The sequence below is a fragment of the Pundamilia nyererei genome, unplaced genomic scaffold (assembly GCF_000239375.1).
Source record: "Pundamilia nyererei isolate P.nyererei 1_Seehausen unplaced genomic scaffold, PunNye1.0 scaffold00008, whole genome shotgun sequence".
Lineage (NCBI taxonomy): Eukaryota > Metazoa > Chordata > Actinopteri > Cichliformes > Cichlidae > Pundamilia > Pundamilia nyererei.
Genome location: NW_005187409.1, coordinates 3,200,369 through 3,221,637, shown reverse-complemented (window position 1 = coordinate 3,221,637; position 21,269 = coordinate 3,200,369). Strand labels below are relative to the sequence as shown.

Below are 21,269 nucleotides of genomic sequence, written 5' to 3'. Positions count from 1 at the left end.
TTAAAAACCTATTTTCACTTTATTTATTTTTTTACATTCACGTACATTATATACTTAACACTGACAGATATATTACATCCTATCTGCTCATTTTTTTTAAACCACAAGCACGCTTATTTAATATTAAGATCACAGAAATAAAAAGGCCAAAAGGTCCTCCTGCTGCCCTATGACTCACACCACGCACTGCTGTGATGATGATTAACATGTAAAAACATTCAACACAAATAGCAAGATTGTAAAGGACACCTAAATGTAAAATTTAAGGTTCATAAATGATAACAAGTAATGCACCAAAACAAAATCAATGCACTGAATGACAATAATAATAATAAAAATTAAAACAAAAACACATATCACTTGATATGATACTTGGTAGTAAGAAATATATAAACTATGCATGTGCAATCAAAAATGTCAAAATCAGGGGGCTGAAATACTTAATAATGCATATGGGTTGTTAAAAAAAGTCAGTCAGTGTAGCTTAAAAGTATCAAAGATTGAGATAAACCTACAGTATAAAAACCTCAGTCAACCTGTTGTGAGAACAGGAAGAATAACTTCCATGTAAGATGACTGAACTAATAAAAACGTTCCACTTATATTTTTAGTAACTTGCTTCTCTTACCTGACCTGATGATGACCAAAGGTGAGCAAGGACTGCAACCTAGCATTGACTGGTTGATCAAAGTAATGATGAGCAGCAATTGGGAAAAAAATGTCGTTTGGCTTTTGTTTAAACACCAGAGTTGTCTATTTGATTCCAAGAACCAACGCCAGGCGTTTGGTCTTTTTCTTTTCTGCTTAAGACAAAACGTTCCCCTCGCAGAGCCTCTAAAGTTACTGGATGTGGTAGCCTGGGTGGGCGTGTGAGCACTCATGAACACACAGAGCTATGAACAGAATGCTATCGAGCAGGTTTCCTCAGAACCTGAACGACAAGCTATTAAAACATTATGCAGTCCAAGTTTCAAAAAGGGTTTTGAGTTTAACTGTAGCTTGTAAGTGACCTGAGCTTTAGGTTTCCCAGTTAACACATCAGGCAGCAGAAAAATCTAACTTTAATTCATTTTTTAAACAATACCAGTGAATTTAATAGATCACTTAGATGGAGCTCTCTGCCCTCTAAAAATAAAAGCAAAATCTGTGTAAGTTTAGTTCGTGCTGCCATTTCGACTGTCAGAGAAACACAAGACTATCATCAGAACGCAATGTTTAAACTATGTACACAATGTGTGTACAAGCTAAACTAAATCATAGCCATTTCTGTTTATTTAAACAATGAGACGTGCTCAGTTTTATTTCATTTTAGTTACAGAATAAAATGACGTCATAGGTTAAATCTCGTCTTGCATGCACACACAAAACATTGTTGCTCAAAGGTGCACCGAGTGAACGATCCGAGAGCTAAACTGTCATTATACAGTGGTAAGCCGTGACAAATCCTGTATAGGATATCAGAAAATATACTCTAAGAAGTCAGCTAAATCCCTATTACATTACAATCCTATTGAAATTAACCTTAAAAACGACTTTTACGCTCCAATATTTGCATGACATTTAAATGGATAATAATCTAGTGCGCAGAACATTACATTTTGCTTTGTTACAAAGAAAGATTTCTTAAACAGCACTACAATGCATGGATGTGAAAATGAATCATTTTAACCTTTAAAATGAATTGTACGGCTTTTACACGTTTACTGATTTCTAATGGATTTTTACTTTCTGCATCAAAGCAGTGCTTAATTTTCATGACCGAGTTTAAGTGATGGCTTTGGACCCATTTTCTCCGTGAAGCTGAGACATATTTCAGCTTTCCCTGCACATTAGTTGCACTGGGGAGTTTGTCTTTGAACCTTTTGCTTTCTGTTTGTAATTCAACAACGGAAAATTTTGAAGAATTCATCCAGATGTCCACTCATGCCCCCTGGTGTTGGTTTACTGCTGCTGCTGCTGAGGAGCCAGAAACCTACTGAGAGCTGCCAGAAGTGACCGAATCCGAGTTAACGAGATTCTTCTTTTTGCATCGGTCACCGACTGTCACAGAGCGGCTCCAGTCTGAACACGGAAGGCAAGAAATACAAAAAACTGCAGCTTGAAAATGCTTCCTATCAACCATGTGGCTATTATGCTGCAGTGTTGTTATATGTCAAAATGAACTGCTACCTGAGTATTCACGGAGTCTAAAACGTCCACAGCACAGGTGGATTCTCCACTGTTTCCTCACATTTTCCTTCATCAGGCAGTGGAACAAAAACACAAAGAAGCCTTGATGAAAAAAACAAAACAAAAGAAGAATAACAGTGACGTTCAATTGCACTCAGTTTGACATTAAAAATGATATAAATTTGTGTTTTAGTTCATCTTTTTCTCTTAGCCTTAACACTTGTACTAATTCTAAAAAGAAAAATCTTTGTGAGATGAGAAAACCCTAACAAAATTATAAAATCACTGGAATTTAGGAAAAATGTTTACAGAAGCAATGGAAATTAGTTACACTTGTGCAGATAGTATCAAGTTAATAGCAACTACAACTCAGTCTTACCCTGCAAACTGTTGAGGAAAACGAACAGGTACACCAGGACTACTCTGGCAGGCCCAAATGAAAAAAAGCCAATTGACCACGTGAGGCCTAACAGAACCGTGAGACTGGCAACCGCCTTCAAGTCCAGCACAGAGCCGTGGCTGTTTGCGGCAAGCTTATTTGCCCCAATCCGTTTAATTTGGATCAGAACCATGATGAAGACAGACATGTTGCACAACAAGGTCAGACCAATAAATGCCACCACTGTCACAAAGAAGACAATGTCATTCTGTATCCAACAGCTGTAGGAAGATAGGGAGAATTAGATAAGTCAAAATGCAATTTAAACAGTGAGCTATAGCAATCCCATCAATGCCATTAATTTAGCCAAGCTTCTACTGTGAGACGACTAGTTCATCAACTCAAACGCACATAATAAATTGGACACAGCAGCGTCATTATTTTTATATTTTGCATTCATCCATACAAACTAACCAGTGCAAATTAGCACTCTCTTGATTTGTTTATTAGACTAATTACATTTCTAATCCAGTATTCATATCAGTAATATTGCAGAACTGCAGTATTTACAATGCTTCAGTGGAATCAAGGACCATTTCAATTTCTTCATCAGCAAGACTGCCGTAGGCATCTTTGTCTATGACCAGCACCAGGCTCACTATTACTGCAGGAATACCTGTGAGAAAACAATTCAACTTTATTCTGTTTGTCCATCCCAATTATTTTAATATGTCCTCTACAATTCCAACAACTGTAACTCCTTTCACAATAAACACATTTTATTATTTTGATCTAATTTAAGATTAGAATCACGATCCATTAATGTACCCAATGTGTCAGTTAAAACCACCTGGCAGAGCAATTTTGTTTCTACAGAAAGGGGCACATAGAAACGTTTCCTTACCCCATCCTATAATACAGAACTTGAGGATATAAGAGGGGATATATGTGTTGAAGACTTTGACCAATGCGAGATACATGTGTACAGCTTCCAGGCCCATCCACGTGAAGGAGGCCAACATGAAATAGTGGAGCGTTGCAGCAGTAGCAATACAAAGAGCATAATTGGAGAAAGATGAGAGCCAAGTGTTTAGAAGGAAGAGCATGCTCAGCCCCTGCAGTGCAGATGACAGGTTGATGAGTATCTTAGATGGGTAATCTTGTCGCAGCTTCCTGTATTAAATAAATGGATAATGAGACCACAGTGCAGACTGATGCTTTAAAAGTCACTCCAAAATTATCACTGTGATTTAATCTCTTATCTACATGATTTCAGTATATACAGACATTCCCATACACTCATTATGAGCACGACTGTTATGTTAATTTGGGTAACTTCTGGGCTTTTAATGATTTCTTTGGAATGACTGTACACCACAAGTTTAAGAACTACCAGCCAATCATGATCAATAACAAGAAGCTGATGTGTCTTGAATTCGACATTGTAGAACCTTCAGAATCACTCACATTGGTGTTGTTTTGTAAAGTCATCAAAGATGTACGCTGTACAATCATTTCACCCTGGAAAAAAAAAGCACTTCAAAGAAATAATTAGAAGGCCCAAAATACCATGAAATCTGTGCCCACGATCAGTGTATGGAAACTTCTGACCACAAATGTAGGTGGCCATAGACTTTTCATATGCTCAAATCTATTGCAATGCAAAGTCAGTAGTTGTAGCATCAGTATCAGTGACTTACTCAAAAATAAGGTAGGTGAGTAGAGTGAGGCCCAGAAAGATGGAGGATATACCACATCCAATATATGATATCACTGTCAGAATCTGTTCATTAACCTTACTGAAAGGAGTTCTTTCGACATTCTGAAACACAAAAAGTACAAAACCCAAACGCATCAAGAAGACACAGGCACGGAGAGCAGGGCTTTACCTCTCACAGCTATTGGAAAACTAATAATATGACAACAACTTTATTTTTACACATGGTGACTTTAATACCACTATCTCACATTGCTGGCAGAAAAATACCCATGCAGCCAGCACTGACCAGATTGCACACAGTATGTTGGCGCCTGTAGGAGTTTGTTTTCTAGTTAAATCTATAAAACAAAAAACAGACCAATGACTCACCAGGAGCACAGCAAAATGTGTGAGGTGATCACAGAGACAACTGGTCTGATATGGAGAAATACTCTCGGTTTCACAGCCGCTGCTGTTCCAACCACCCCGCCCACCTGACACACACACACACCAGCAAAGATTCACCCACACAAGCACACAAACACAAATCTTCTTATCAACAGATGCACAGCTTCAAAAGTTTTGAAAGCTTTATTAAATTTAGGGGTTTGGAGTTACAGTCAATCAACTAAATCCAATAATAAAGAATTTTTGACTCACCATTCTTATAAAAATCCCAAAACATGCATTGTACTTTGTCCCGTGGCTGTAAATATCGAGAGGTAGAATGATATTAGAGTCTCATACACTTTCATATCACTCACAAACTGAACAGCACTTGTTTGTCACCTTTGTAGGAATTTGATGACTGAAGGTCACCACTACTCGATCTTCCAGGTTCATGATTTTGCTGTCATTGATGCTGGCAGATACTACATATGAGTTCAACGTCCAGTTGCTCTGCGCATTGTTTATGTCCAGGTCCTATTTAAAATAAAATGGCCAGCACATCAACAACCAGATTAATGAATCGTAGTAAGCAACAACAGTGGGGCCATGGTTTTGTAAAGGCCATTGAAGATGTACTAAATTCTTAATTTAATTTGTAAATATAGAAATATGTAGAGTTCTGCCACTGAGATCATGTGCTTTCAACTGGTTTACTCTAACAATATGTGTATGAACTCAACTGGTTTCACAACTTAACACCTTCCTGCTGTCCAGTAAAAGGAACTGCTGTTATTTTGATTCCAGTTCCAACCAGATCATGCCAGTTTTACCCAGGATGACAGAGCCATGCAGGTCCACCATGCACCAGTAAAACTGCATCCGATTGCACTTCCCACTTGTGTGTGTGTGGGAGGGGGGGGGGGGGGGGGGGGGGGGGGGGGGGTAGTGTTCTGTAGAATCAAGCTAAGCCTGCAAAATAAGCTATACTGTAGATTAAACTGATAATGTGTTTGTAGGGTAAACATCAAGTCGAGAACCCGTGGATAAAGTTAGTATGAAACATGTAAAAGGGAAATAACTAATCTGACCCTATCCAAAGATAGCAGAATCTAGCTATCTCTCTTATGTGATGGTAAAAAAAAATGGTTGTCTGGCACCACAGGGGGTCACTGCATCCAGCCAAGAAGTTATGTGGCACTTAATATCCCTGTGAAACCTCTAATTTACCCTATTACAGTAAGCCAGATATATTTTTTTGATTTTCTCTAGTTAGTTACAGTTGTGAGTGGTTGTGTTATGTGTTCTTATGCAACGCTAGGTTTATTTTCTCCTCGCTCCAGCTTTATGGATTTATAGAGATTTCAAAAACAAAGCAACCTTTCCAAAGTCAAAGTTGTAAATATTACACCTAATAAACTGTAGATTTTTGAAGAAGAAAGAATAACAAGAACAACAATTAACAAACAATGTAACAAATAGCACGGGAAGAATACAGTACCTGAAAAAGCTCGTGTGTTCCATAAAACTGAAACTGAACACGAGTTGTATTTCTCCCTCCAGTAGGGAAAAAATCATTGAGTGCAGAAGGCAAAGAGATTGTTGCATTTGCTGTGGGATGTGGTTTATTCACAAAGCCCTGGTCGACAAACATCTGAGAAAGAAAAATAAAACAGGGTCACATTGCTGCACACTGCTTTAAAACTGCCTGTATGGATCATGGAGCTTTTCCTGTTAAAACCCAATCTGCCATGACTGCTTGAGGCCACAATATCTGTTTGCCAGAACAATCACCTGTGTTTTCAAGGGCATTATTGCAACTAAATCTATCCTATAAGCAGTCAGGTGGAAACTGTTTTTGTTTTTCGCATTGGGTTAATACAAATATAGCACTTCATTTACTTTAACATATTTTATAACTTCTGTAATTAAGGGAAATTTCTAATATGTCAAATCCACTTCCCTCTTCATTAGAGCATTTCCAACCTCTCACCTCAGGGCTCTTAGTTGGTGAAACAATTGATGCACCAAAGGTGAGACCACTGAATTCCTCTGGATCCACATTGATCATGGAAAATCCCAGTGGGGGAGCAGTTAAATTAGCAGATTCACCTTGGAATATCATATTATCCGCCATCCTGTCTGTCAGATTGAGGAAACTTTTTGCAAGGAAGAAAATTTTTTAGATTAGCATGTAAATAAGAACTGGATTCAGAAATGCACAGCTCATCAAACTTGGGCAGGAGTCACACTTTCATTTTTCCTTACGTGTTTGAAACCGGAGTAACATCAGTGTTGGAAAGCAGAATATCAGAAACAATAGTGACGATGTTGGCTCCAACCGCAGAGTTAACGATGCTTTCATCGACTACTTCACTGAGCTTTTCCACCACAGATTCCAGGTGAGAAGGCGAGAGCTCCGAGCTATTGCCTAACTGAATAACTACAAGGTCCTGAATCACCACCACAACCTCAGCCGCATTACCTGGAAATCATTAACACCAGAGGGGTTTTTGGCTTGTGTTGAAGTTGTGAAGAAATGGGAATAAAAACAGACTGCACGTCGATCCTCTTACCAGGAGTGACAGTGATATTGTTAAGGTCCGATATTGATAGATGTTGGTGGCAGTTCTTCATGTTAGGATCAGCCCATCTGGTCGTGTCAGTTTCAATGTCTAACTTACTAAACAGACCAGAGAATTGAAGGGAGGAGGAAATAATAAAAAGAGAACATCAAACATCTTTATGGTCTGATCTAATTGAAGTTGTTGCACAAAGTCGCACTGTATCTATATCTTGGCTTCTGGAAGAAAAAAGAAAGAAGAAGAAAAAACAACCCTGTCCTGGGCCAATAATGATTTTAATAAACCTTAGCGTAATCTTAATGTTTCACTAAGAGATCATAAAATTGATTACCCCTATTACACAGTCATTTCCGTGTCGTGATAATGCAATCATTGAAGCATAAAAAACTGAGGCTTGTCATTACACTAATAATCAACTTAAAGGAAATTGATTTTTTTTTTCAGATTGAGCTGTGGGCTGGCAGGGATCTGTCAGTTTTACGTGTGTGGGGTCAGAATTGCACATGGTGTGGGTGGAGTAGCTGGAACAGGGCATTATATGAGGAGCTTTCCTCATCTTGCTGAACTGTCTGTGTGCAGTTCTGACAAAGATCACAGAGATCTTAACAAGTTAAAAGAAGATAGAAATAACACCCTATTTTTCCCCATATTTCATTATCAAGATAAATTGATGTTTCATAGCTTGTCTAAAGCTTGTCTCATTGACAAACAAATATTAGCCTACTTTGTTATTATATGGGGGATATTGTGTAATAATCTCTTATATAGCAATAAAGCAGTCTAACAGTCTGATAAACAGTGCTATTAAAGCGCCATTGCCTCTGGTCAAATATTAAATCTGCTGATTAGGAATATGATGATGTCTTACCAGAGTCTGAAAGCTCTCTCTGATGTTGGCGTGATGCATCCCATTACTTGGATTCTTTGTGGAAATGTTTCAGGCCATATGTATTTTCCATAGATTGTGAAGCTAGTGTCTTCTGAACAGTTTTTTGGCACTGAAAAAAAAAATACTGTTAGTCTTCCATAACTTACCTAGGTTTTTGTTTGTACCAGAGATATAGCTCACCTATATGTCTGATCATCACTTCCACAGTTTGGATAATAATGGAGTGATTTTGATACTTTGACACCAAGGCAGCTTGAATTAGGATTTCAATTTCTGCCACAGTGTTTTTGTTGCATTCCTGAACATGGAAGGCACAGTAATATCTGATAATGAAATATGCAGTTAGTAGTTAGAGACACCGATTTTAACAAGTATTTCTGAATTTGAATATAAATGAAGTTGAATTACAGTATTACAGAAAACCAGACATAAATATATCTCTTTCTTCCATATTCATTGTCACTTACTGTTTTGGTTGGTCCTGAGAAATCTAAAGAAAGAAACAGAGACAGCTAAACGTAAATGGAGTCGTTCTTGTCTAATATTAAAATGGATTATACACCACTTTACTTTATAGGCCCTCTCTTGCTTCTATAGTTGAGCGCGTACTCACCATTAAATTGAAATAATGCTCCATGTTTCTATAAAATATTAGACAGACATATTTGTATGGCAAACATGTTAAAAGGGTCTAAAATGTGCAATAAAAATGAAGTTCTATTGCCACCCACCTGACAGCATTCTCTTTTATGTCAAGATTCAGTACACTCATCGTGTTATTCACCTCTAGCTGCTTTTTCACCTTTTGCCAAAAACAAAAGAAATTTGTTTAAACTGTTTTGCTTTTTTTTCTAAGTATCTTTCAAGTGCAACTATATTAGTGTTTTACCCATTTCTCAATGATATCCTTTGGATCCAAAGGGTTTCCAGTCATATTTAAGACCAAATCAACTCTAAAGAATTGATCTGGTTCTACAGCAGGAGGGAAAACAGTTAAACAGTTAATTTTACAATGTGTTTGAAAAGCTGTAACTATTATGATTACTTTTGAAACTAAACTTAAAAAAAAAACACCTCTTAAACTCTCTCAATACTTTGTTGAAAGAAAGGAATTTAATCTGTGGGAATCTACATGAACATTGATGTGAACATTTTATTGTTTAACAGGGTCCTTGTGCAGATCGCCCATCATCTGATTTCATTCAGTGATTTATTTGAATGGACATTTTGTGATATAACAAAGTAAACAGTTGAACCTGTTTAATGAAGAAACAAATCGAATTCATAAATGTGATTTATGTGAGTCGTGCAGTGAACTGACCAGCAGTGTCATTGACATGCAAAGGCTCTCTGGTCGTTGGATGAACTGATGGACTGAGAGTTGGCGTTGTCTCTGCAAATTTAAGTGACATGTTTATAACAAAGCTTGTGGGGAATGTCTTGCAGACTTTGCTTCACATGACAAAACATATTTCCTGCAATCGATTTAGACAATGCACTTCTAATTGTTATATTTTTACAGGCAGGTGTATCGATACCGGAGCTGACAGTTGGTGCAGGTTCTGTCGAATTGGAGAATTGCTCTGAAAGGAAAAAGAAAGAAAGCTTTAAGTACAATTAGATGTATTTAGAATTGCAGGAATGTGCACTGGTTCTAATTATGCCTGTGGGTGTGAAATATAAACACGTGGAAAGTTCATACATTATTATATTTTAGGCTAATCAAGTAGTGCACTAAAGTACAAAAGAAGGTTATTTTACATGCATGTGTGTGTGAGCGAACTATGCAGAGTATACTCACCTACAGGAAGTACAACAATGTTGTTGCCCTGAACTGACAGATTGAGGAAGTTTAAAGGGGAGCGCAAACTAAGCAATGCTGTAATCTCTGTCTGAACCACTTCAACATCAGCAGGAGGATTCACATGTATGTGCACTTCACAGCTGAAGCTAGAAATAAATCCAAAATACATGAGCTTGTTTGCAGCCGTGTAATTTGTGATTCTCTCTTGTTTTTTCTAGGTTTTTATTAAATCTTACCAGCTGTCACAGATTGTGTTTGATAACAGTTCCAATTCCTGAAAATAACAGAAATTTTTCAGAACTTTAGTGGAAAGTTATGTGGTTTCATTTGCTTATTTGTCTCATGACAGATATCAGGGTTTGTGTAGGACGATTGCTTCCTTAGAAAAATAAAGACTTTCATTTATTCATTAATTAGTTTATTTTTGGAGAACATTACTGATTCTTTCCACTGAAAATCAAATTGTACCTGGTCTTTGTCTAGAGTAGCAGAATCATTAACTATGGGGCAGCTACTGCTGGATGGGAACAGAGAGAACAGAAATTAGAGACGGGAGAGTCAAGAACAGCTGTTATAATTAGCAAACATTTAGAATGAAAGCATTTCTATTATTAAACTAAAGGGCCATGCTCAAACACAAATTTGAGATACTTGTATGTCATTTATTTATTTAGTAGTTTTGCGTTCTGCGTTTTTAGGTGTACTGAGAGAAAGATTAGCTTTGAAAAAACATCTTACCAAGGGGATGACACTAAGATGCTATGGATAGATGTGTTTTTGTGGAAAATGCTTTCCAACTGGTAAAAGAGGACAGAGACAGTCAACTACTGCAAAAGACAAATCTTGGTATTTGCATTCAGGCAAGTTTTTCTTACCCAGATTTTAGAGATTTCCTCCAGTGACAACAAAAGCTTTCCCGGGTTTAACGTGTTAAATATGCACGTCTCCATTTTGACTGTGTAGAATGACCATGCTAAAAAATATAGAAAGAAGAACAAATGAACTGTTATTATCTTAAATAGTTTACGAACTGCAATATTATCCCCCCTCTCATTTAAATAATACATAATTTTTAATGTAGTGTTGTGTAAGTTAGTTTAAGACTTATCAAAACATTTCAACAATATCAGAATCTTAGGACAAAACATTTTTAATAAGTTCAAACTGTGATTAACTTTGTCATGAGCAATCTCCCAAAGCCTTGTGGATAATTTTCTGTTTACTAAACTTTATTTAAAATATCCAACATTTGGAATATCATCCACCCATTTTCATATTTGCTATAAGGACCCAGCCTAGCCCAGCAGATTTTGAGTGAGAGCGGAGGTACATCCTGCACACGATGCTATCACAACTCTAACATAGAGCGACGGATAAAGATTTGAGCTCACATTCACCAATAGCCATTTTAAAATTAACCCAACATGCATGTCTTTGGAATGTGGGAGGAAGCCAGAGCACCTGGAAAGAACCCATGCAGGCTTAGGAAAACAAACAAACTCTACAGAGACTAATCTTTAACAGGCCAGCAGGTGAAAAACTGGCATTTTTATCTTGTAAGGTGAAAAGTCCCAGAATAAATAAATGCCATCTTTGACATTTCAGCCTAAGACACCAAAACCGACTGAGGACCATGAATGCATCATCAAGGCTATCTGAACACCACTCTAAGAGTTTACAGATGGGCAGACTGATATATTTTCCCATAATGTCTTGCTCCAAAATCTCCACAACACAACAGCTCAAAGTGCTGCATATGAAATAATGTAAAACACACAGAGGAAAGTTTCCCAAAAAATATTTTATCATCTGAAGACTGAAAATATCTTAAGAAAGTTACACTGAGGAAACATTATCTTTAAACTTGTGAGTAATGTTTCATAAGAATATATTTCAGAATATGAATTTTAGGCTTGCTTATGTTGCTGGGAAGTTCCCTGTTAGCTAGAAAACTGTGCATAGTCCAAACTAGATGACTGTGAAATGCAAAAATAAAAGCCCATAATGTATTTACCACAGTGTAGGTTGATGCTGGGCTCAGGAGGGCAGCTATAGGTCCATTGCTTTAGGTCCCAGCTCACCAAATCCCCATCTGTACAGTTCAGGTTTTTCAGTTCTTCAAGGCTCCATTCTCTGGCCCACATCCGAAACAGAGCTATCTCACCTACCAAGTTAGTGCCAGTCTCCGGTTGGATTTCACCATTTGCGTTTACATAATGAGACACGCCAAGAGTGAGAGTGCCGTTTTTGGACAGTTGCTGGCTTGTTGTTAGACATATTTCAATCAGAAAGGTACTGTTGATGGAGATCCTTAGTCGCTGAGCTTGCCCCGACCAGGTAAGACAGACAGAGTGCCACTCATTCACTGTAAGGTTATTTTCATATTGCCACTCATGTCCGAACAACTTTACGAATAGTTTTCCATTTTTGCCTCCAAGACCCAGCTCCGTCTGTCTGTTTCCTGGAGCTTTGTATTCAAAACCTGTCCAGTCTGCTGAAATGGTGCGACGTAAACTCATGCACACACTGAGCTCCCTGAGGGCTGGTACCGGAACCCCCGAGTGTAACTGCCACAAACACGGTTGGACTTGAAACACCAGCTTCTTACCCCACAGGCTGGTACTAGCAAAGGCTGCTGAGATTAAAACATGGGAAGAAATTACAGAGATGGAAAAAAATATAAAAAGACAGAATACAGAGGATATATAGTAAAGTAAATCCTCCCCCCCCTAATCACTCACAGTTAATTTTTATTTAAGTTTAAATATCAACTTTCCCAAAAGACGAAATACATTTTTTAAATTATTTTGTTTATACACATATTATTTTATGACACAATATACAATATTTTGAATATTTTTTTTCTCTTACTTGAACCCAGAGGACAAGCTGACATAAATATACAGAAACAGATGGCCAGAGAAGACAGACTTTTGATTGAGTTCATGGCAGCAGACGAAAACGGTTTCTGTGCGAGTCAAGTGGTCATCTGCTGAAGGGCGACAGTAACATTCATTCATTCACCTTGAAAAAAAAAAACCCTCCCAAAATAAACAAAACAAATCCTACCAATAAACATACATGTGTGACGGAAAACTTACCATGGTCTCCTTGACGTGGTTGAAACCTAAAGATGAACTAGTTTTAAGCAAGCAGAGCCCTCAGACTGCTGGGCAACGTCACTTTTGACTCCATTAGACCTCCACACCCAATTCCCCGTATTTCGCCGAGTTACTCATTAATCGCAGGCAATAAACATGACTACCAAACAAAGCAATTTAAAACCCATGCCCACATGAAACGTGTGCAAAATAAGTGTTTTTTCTAAGCACATTTATTTCCCTTTTGTTCGATATGAGCACGGAGTTTAAGTGATATGCTGACAAAACTCAGAGGTCAAAAAGAAAGTCAGGAACAGTTTTCATTTAACATTCTTGTTTTGTGTGGACGTGCTGAGGAGATTCCTTCTGTCTAAATACATAATACTTTTATTTTAAGGGTTCCTTCATAAACTGATTTCCACATGTGAGTGAATACTTCTGTGAACTGCTCTGATGGATACGGAGACTGTGTTTCTAACGCAGGAGATTTGTTTTATAGACACAAAACATATTGTTGTCATTTTTAATTTCTTGTACAACCAGAATATTTCCAGGTTAATTATGTGAGTATGTTCGTGTGTGTATCTGTGTGCCTGTGCATAAATGCGTGTTTGATGTTATTGTACGTGTACTTTACAATTCTCTTCTAGTGATAACTCTTCAAACAAACCTAATTAGCTTTTCTGTGTGACACGTGCTCAGGCAGACACACGTGAAGTTCACAGTACAGCTTTCCTTTAAGCCTAAACAATTTAAATAATCTGTATATGTCAATATTGTCTTTTTTTTCATGAATGATCATATTTTTTTATTCCATAATATCCTGCCATGCCGGTGAAACTGCTTGAACAAGAATGGACTTTAAATTGATGGCATTGCGTGTGCGTGTGTGTTCATACTGCCACCAAGTGGTCAAAAACTGTATCACTATTACATAGTTTGATATGACTTATTAGTAATCCTTGCATAATTCACAACCTAAGTCTTACCTTCTGCACGATGGGTGCGGTAGTAATATTCAAGATTTCATTCCAGCCTGGAAACTCTTTCAAACAAAAACAATACCTTTCTTTTAAATGTCTCTTAACAAAGGTCTTATTCATTCATTTTAATTCCCCTCCCTCCTCTTACCCTCCAGACAAGCCAAGTGGGTTCCCCAGAGGGAATTTAAGAAGGCAAGATGTGACGTCAGGTGTTCAGGTGAGGGGCTTCTATTCACTGGTCAGGTTTGGAAGCTCTCCTGCGTCACGAGTGATGTAAAATGACGGGGATTCCCAAACATCTATTCCAAACATATCCTATGCTGAGCTGAGGGGAAACTTACAGAGAGACAGACCACAGCCTTGCTTATACCATCTTTAAATAAGTGATTATTCTACCAGAGATATATAGCCTGAACCTTACTGATCACTTGAAGTAAGTTTTTATATCTTATAATTGTTGACTGTTTTTTAAATCACCTGTCTTCATATGTGACATTGTCCTTATATTGTAAGTTATGCACTTTAGATTCTAACAGTCAGAAAACCATATACTTTTTATGGCTGAGATTTTTGTGTATCAGGAAGGTGCTTAACAGAGAAGATCATGGACATTTGCCTGGTTGAGGCTTGTTTCCATGCTGTTCTGCTCTTGGTAAGTCTGATATTTTTCCTTTAAGAGGTTTCTCAACTTTAACACTTTAATCCTCCTTCTATATTCTGTGATAAGAAACGAATTTATAGAATTCTAATGAGGTTAAAAGTCAATATTTTGTATGACTGGCTTTATTCTTCAGCACAGTCTGAACTCTCAAGCTTTCTTTTAGTAGACTTTAAGAATACTTCTCCAGGCTGCTTGAAGCTGTTTTTATTGTACTTGAACTTTATTCCATTCTCTGTCAAGATTATCCCACACTGTTTCTATAGGTAGTTTTTTTAGGCCTGTCATTTCTTCTTTGTTTTTGCCCTCCATTTGTCCTGTCCCTCAGATTTGCACAGCATGCTGAGATATGCAAAGTTTTTGATTAACAGCTCTTTGGCAATCATCTGGTTGGTGCAAAAATACTAATACTTGACACATGAGACACTGAGGGACAAAACAGATTAGACTAGGAGAGGAAACACAAAAGGGAATTGACTACATACTGCTTAAGAGACCCAACCCAAACCTTGGATATAGGATGTGACAAAATACAAACAGATACTATGGGCAGATACTTACTGGCAACAACAAAAATATAAACAATACGACTTTTGTTGTGTTGTTTCAAGAGAAACAATGATCAAAACCAAAAGGAGCCATGAACCTATAAAAAATCTCAAAATCCTACAAGGGCTGGACTCAAAATGAGTGAAAAGCACCTATTGCCAAAAGTCCTCCAGAAACAAGGAGAATTGTTTCTCAAGACCATTTCTTTTGCTTATTGGGACATCTGGACCTGTGGAGTCATTTAGTCCTGAAAGTGCTAAGTTTTATAGAAAAACAAGTGCAAAATGCTTACAGTACATATTAACTTCTTCACATTTTCCGTCTGTATTTTAACAGTATGCCGTTACTTTTGTAAAGCCTCTAAGCTCTTTCACTACTCGCAATTTTAAATGTGTGTTTCTTCAGGTTTGCCGTGGGCTCGTGCAGTCTGAGCCCATCTGTGATCAGACAGAGTTCTTACACCCTAACGGCACTTGTGTTGCATGCCCTGCATGTGTGCCTGGAGAAGAGCTCTCAGAGGTAGCACACACACTCCTGTTTAAGTTACTGCTTGTTTTCTAGATGTGCTACTTCACTCCAGGTCTATAACACATGTGATTTTCAGGACTGTGGTTTTGGAGATGGTGGGGAAGGCGTCTGTATTCCATGTGAAGAAAGAAAGTTCAGTACAGAAACAGGTGTGACTCCCTGCAGAACATGCACCCAGTGCAGCCTGCTGAACCGCCTTGAGGAGACGGCATGCTCACCTACCAGTGACAGCCTGTGTGGACACTGCCTCCCGGGGTGAATTATTCGCACAGTATCAAAATAAACATAAGTCAAATTAGATATTGTGCTAAGCATATCATTGGGTTGTTTGTGCAGGTATTATGAACTCAGGAGCATGACTGGGGAAGTGGAGCTGCTGTGCTTACCTTGTTATAGTCATGACACAATCCATACGGAGTGTTTGCTATTGACATCGAAAGGTTTTAAAGCAGGTAAGGTCCCGAAACAGACAGCATAGCAGTATATGTTAACAGTTTTGTTGAGTGGTGATTGTTCAGAGGTATGGTTAAGGAAAGGTTATCTGTGGTTCTTTTACAGAGAGCATCACCAACTCACCTAAAGAACATTTCAGAGACCCAGAAGAGAAGAGTGGGTTACTTCATATCATGAATAACTTTTTTATTAGTCTTGTAGTCACTTTTACCTGACTGCCTTTTCCCTCCCTAAGGAGTCAAAGAAGAAACGTTTTCAGTGGTCCTGATTGTTTCAGCAACAGCTTCCTTGATTTTCCTTCTTGCTTTGCTTCTTTGGGGTTTACACCTGACTGCTGAAAAATTCAGTAAGCCAGATCATGTTTCGGGTTTCTGCTACTTCTCCCCACCTATCTCTTGTTTACTCAACTAACATGGGATCATATGCACTTGTTGCAATTTTTAGAGCAAGTTCCTGTATACGCTTCCAAGCCTGAAGGAATATTATCTGCTGCCGACCTTCAGCGCACACCTTTGTTCACCCATACAGACAGAGCAGCACAGCCAGAAGAGGCGCCCTTACAGATAGTTTCAGCTGAAAATCCAACAAGGTGCTTTGTGAATATTATAACATCCATGCCTTTCATTTATCCGTATCAGTCCAGATATAATCATTGTTGTCATTGTTTATTATAAACCTAGAGGTCTGTACTCCGTGAGCCATGAGAATGGGGTGCATCCTACTTCTATTGTGATTAATGTCACCACCAACATCAAGCCTTCCAGTCAGAATACAGACAGTATTACACAGGAGGAACAACAAAGCCTCATCACACAGGAGGTACAGTTTATACCTATAGCTTCATCACTATCACACCTAGAGTCCACCTTTAGCAATGCCAAACTATAGGAACTTGAAATGTAGGAAGTTATATACTATATATTTTATGTATATTTCATGTACAAAATCATTTTTTTTAGTTTAGTTTAGTTTAGTTTAGTTTAGTTTAGTTTAGTTTAGTTTAGTTTAGTTTAGTTTAGTTTAGTTTAGTTTAGTTTAGTTTAGTTTAGCTTTTTGATAGTCAAAGTGTTATCTAACCATGAAGAAAACTTTGGTTTTGTTTCCTGATTTACTGAGATTTATGCCACGGGGACTTCTTTCTTCTTCCAAGAAATAAAGAACAAGACACAGAAAATTACTTACCAGAAATGACTTTTTTTTTCTTTTCTGGAACCAAAGTCTAAGATACTGCAAACAATTTCCCAGAAGATAAAAAAAAAATGCTTTTAAAATAAAATATTCCAAATAGTAATGATAGCAGGTTAATGAGCAGATCAGGACTCATTAACAGAGAATCACAGCTTTGTGTATGTATAATACCACTGCATGATATATGCAAGAGAAACACAGTATAATGACACATACAGTAATGAAGACTGACACTGTCAGTTAATCACTTTGAGATTAAAGTTTGATTGAATTCAGTATATTGACTCAGAATCTCATAATCCAAATGATTTAATTTATAACAATGTAAAACAGAAAAACACAAACATCTGGCTAACACTTAATTTTTTTTCTTACTTGATAATGACAACAAAGATTGATGCTCCTTTTTTATTCATTCAAAACATTTCAGTAATAAAACAGAGTTATATGTCAATGTATTTCACACATGTATAAATTGGGTGACTATCATATTACTTCTTTTCTACTCTGTCGCTTTTATTATGTCACTATCAGATGGAACGACAATTGCAGGACATATGGGAGATTGCTGAAGGTATGTACGTCCCAAACCAGCCATTACAGCTGCATATATATATTTTATATATTTTATTTTATTTGTTTATTTTTTAATTCCCTGTTGTTCCTGATCTGCTGGAGCAGTTACTGCACTGAGTGCTCCGATTACCTCTTCACCCCCCACATCTTCTTGAATTCTTCTCTCAGCTCTTAGGGTTTTTTAAACCTCTCGTGTTCCTTCTTCCTGATGTTGCTATCATTCAGTATAGCTACATCTATTACTGTGGACATCTTCCTCTGTTTGTCCACCATTACTGTGTCTGGACAGTTAGCCATCACCAGTTTCTCCATCTATATCTGGAAGTCCCACAGGATCTTAGCTTGGACATTCGCGACCACCCAAGGGTGTGTGTCCCATTTTGACCTTGGGACTTAAAGGCCATACTCGGCACAGATGTTTCTGTATACTATGCCAGCCACTTGGTTATGGCGTTCCATGAATGCCATGCCTGTTAGCATCTTGCACCCTGCTGTTATGTACTGGATTGTCTCTAAGCAAAAGGAAGGCTGCTGAGGACTAGTGAGTGTCAGAACCACTGTCCAGGATGAGACAACAAACATCCATGAGTCCATCAGGAAGATGGCCACAACCAACAGGATACTTAGTGAATACCTCAGGCAGCAGAAACCTGAGAAATCAGAAGAGAAAGGAGAAGAACCATAGTGGAAAGACAGGGCCCTGCACTGTGTGTACCACTGGAAGATAGAGGAAGTGGCTGACATCCAGAAATCGTACCAGTAACTGGACAAAGCTGGACTGAAAGACAGCATAGAGACACTAATCATGGCAGCAAAGGAACAAGCTCTCAGCAAAACATCCAAAAAGGCTAGGGTCTATCACACCAGGCAAGACTCCAGATGAAGGCTGTGTAAAGATGCCCCTGAGACAATCAAGAGAAGATGTGGAGGGTGATGGCAACAATGGCCCCAGTGGTAATCGGAGCACTTGTTGCAGTGACTCCCAAGCAAGGCAAGTGGCTTTAGCACATCCAGGGAACAACAACTGAGATCTCTGTCCAGAAGAACACAGTCCTAGGAACAGCAAAGATACTGCACAGGACACTCAAGCTCCCAGGTCTCAGGACCTGAGCTTGAAGGCTAAAGACTGCTGCAGGGTCAAGAGGGGGATGTATATATGTATTTGAAAAAGGGTCCTTTTTATAAAGTTTTTAAAGTTTTCTATCAGGATGAGTTCTGTTTGGTACGCCACTGATTTTACTTGTACTGTGCTGATGTTGTGCAGGACAGAGGATTGAGATGCTCGACTACGACTCAGTTCAGGACTTGTCTATCCTGCTTGACTCTGCTGACAACATCAAAGCTCTAAGGAGACTGGCACAGTCTTTGGGTGTTCCACCGCAGATCATCCCTCATATCCGAGGCTTCCAGGAACTTTTTCAGTACCTGCGGACCTCCACCTACACATTACTGCCCCAGTTGGCCCAGGCTGCTGCACTCTTGCCTAATTCTGAAGTTGTCAAGAGGATACACAGAGCTGTGGTAAAACAATAATGTCTTAAAGATCCAGAGGGTGGCAAGTGTTGTAGAGACTTTCTGCTCTTTTTTGCAGGACTCTCACCAGATCATTCAGTCAATCTAACACCTACCATTGAGACATAAAAGCATGACATTTAATTAAAGGAACATTTTTTGAGTGAAATGATGCATTGGTGTATTAATGGGAATAAAATCATACCAGATTACTGACTTTTCTGAGGTTCTCGTCTTCGGTCGAATATATATATTTAATAGATCATGTACTGTAACAACGCAGTGAGAAAAGTATTTATTTCTCAGTTGAGTGTTAGATATCCAGGTCACTGCAAAGGCACCCTACGTGCTGTGTTATTTCCTGTTTACCATGTAAGATGATGAGCAGCCCTCTGGCTAAAGCATGTGAGACAGACCAGGACAGAGGATGCAGTGTTCATGGTAAGTGAAAGAACTGAGAGCCCTGAGAAATTGTGTTATTCGCTCACTGGGAGAAGTTTGCCAACTTACCAGCTTCCCAGATCTCTAGATCTTCAGAGTCTTCGGAGCATTGGTTTGGGTGAGTATTCAATCTTTTCCATCACTACTCTCCAAATCCATCTCAAAAGCAAATGGTAAACACAACTTCAGTCAAGTTTGAAGTCTTTTTTTTCTAATCTGAAAACAACAAGAAACTCCAAAATCTGGATAAAATATTCTACATCATTAACAAACTATGCTTAACGGGGACTTTTTCTCTTTCATTCAATTGGTCGCTATTTTTGTTATTGCCTCTAAAACCTAATACCGGAATACCTTGGAATTCTCACCAGCTCTTGTGGATAAACTTTACATTTATCAGCATGCAGCAAGTACCCATACGAACGCTAGGTGACGTCCTCGCATCTGTAATTGGAAACGTAATCTGTAAGTATTGGCGCCCCACAGCCCCCGCCTCCACACCACGATCGTCTGGTGAAAAGATGAGGCACTAAATATTATTTTTTAAAATAAACTCTAAAACCATCAACGTTATAAAGTTACCGTCCAATCTCATTGGTTGTCCTTACCAGAGCATTTTTAATATCGTGTCCCTTCTTCTTTTGTTGGTTCTGTTGTGCCAACAAGTGATTTCCGATTTTTCTCTCTCTGTTTTTTTTAATTATCTTTATACGTCTAATAGCTTTGTTTGGTAAACAGTTTGCCCCATTTCAATGATCTGGATAGAACTGTGATGTTATATGTGTTGCAGTCTCTGATGTCCTCTGGATTTGTCTTAAAAAATACATTTTTATCTTCAATGCGACTTTTTACCTGTATACTTCAGCTTTTATCTTGCAACAGAAATGTTGTTTCTGACTCAAACTGACTTGATATTATTCATTAGAGTATGTATTTAAACGGTTGTAAATGAGGTGTTGGCCTATAATCTATGAAAGATATGTCCAAACTATCTGTCATGAATTATATCAAGTTATTCTGAACCACAAGCAACAATCCTGTCTCAGGGTAGAACCTGTAATCAGTTTTTTTTGCCAAAGTGAGTTTTATATATCCTTCATTTATCCAGGTAAAACGTCTCACTGACACTAAAATGTTTCATTGACATTTAAAAAAAAGTTTGTTTTTTTTGGCCAAGAGGGCAGTTGGAGTTAAAACAAATATATTATAGGGTCCATAACGATATTCAAAGTGGACAACAGGACTAGATTCATTATCTTGTAGGTAGAATAACGTAGAGTGGTAAAGATACTTGCATATCGCTGACTACAGCGGAAGTCACTTTTTGTTACGACACTGTTCAAAGTGAGACATCCTGATTTGGTCGCC

The 21,269-nt window shown here is 38.1% G+C and overlaps 1 protein-coding gene across 1 annotated transcript; it reads right to left on the bottom strand.

Moving 5' to 3' along the window:
- Nucleotides 1–1,972: 1,972 nt before the first annotated feature.
- Nucleotides 1,973–3,606, bottom strand: adgrg4a (adhesion G protein-coupled receptor G4a). Its single transcript, XM_005723206.1, has 5 exons — nucleotides 3,453–3,606; nucleotides 3,119–3,224; nucleotides 2,549–2,829; nucleotides 2,170–2,271; nucleotides 1,973–2,061 (listed from the first exon to the last, which is right to left on the bottom strand). The coding sequence occupies exons 1-5, from the start codon at nucleotides 3,568–3,570 to the stop codon at nucleotides 1,973–1,975; spliced, it is 696 nt and encodes a 231-aa protein (XP_005723263.1). The 5' UTR covers nucleotides 3,571–3,606.
- Between the last annotated feature and the right edge of the window lie 17,663 nt (nucleotides 3,607–21,269).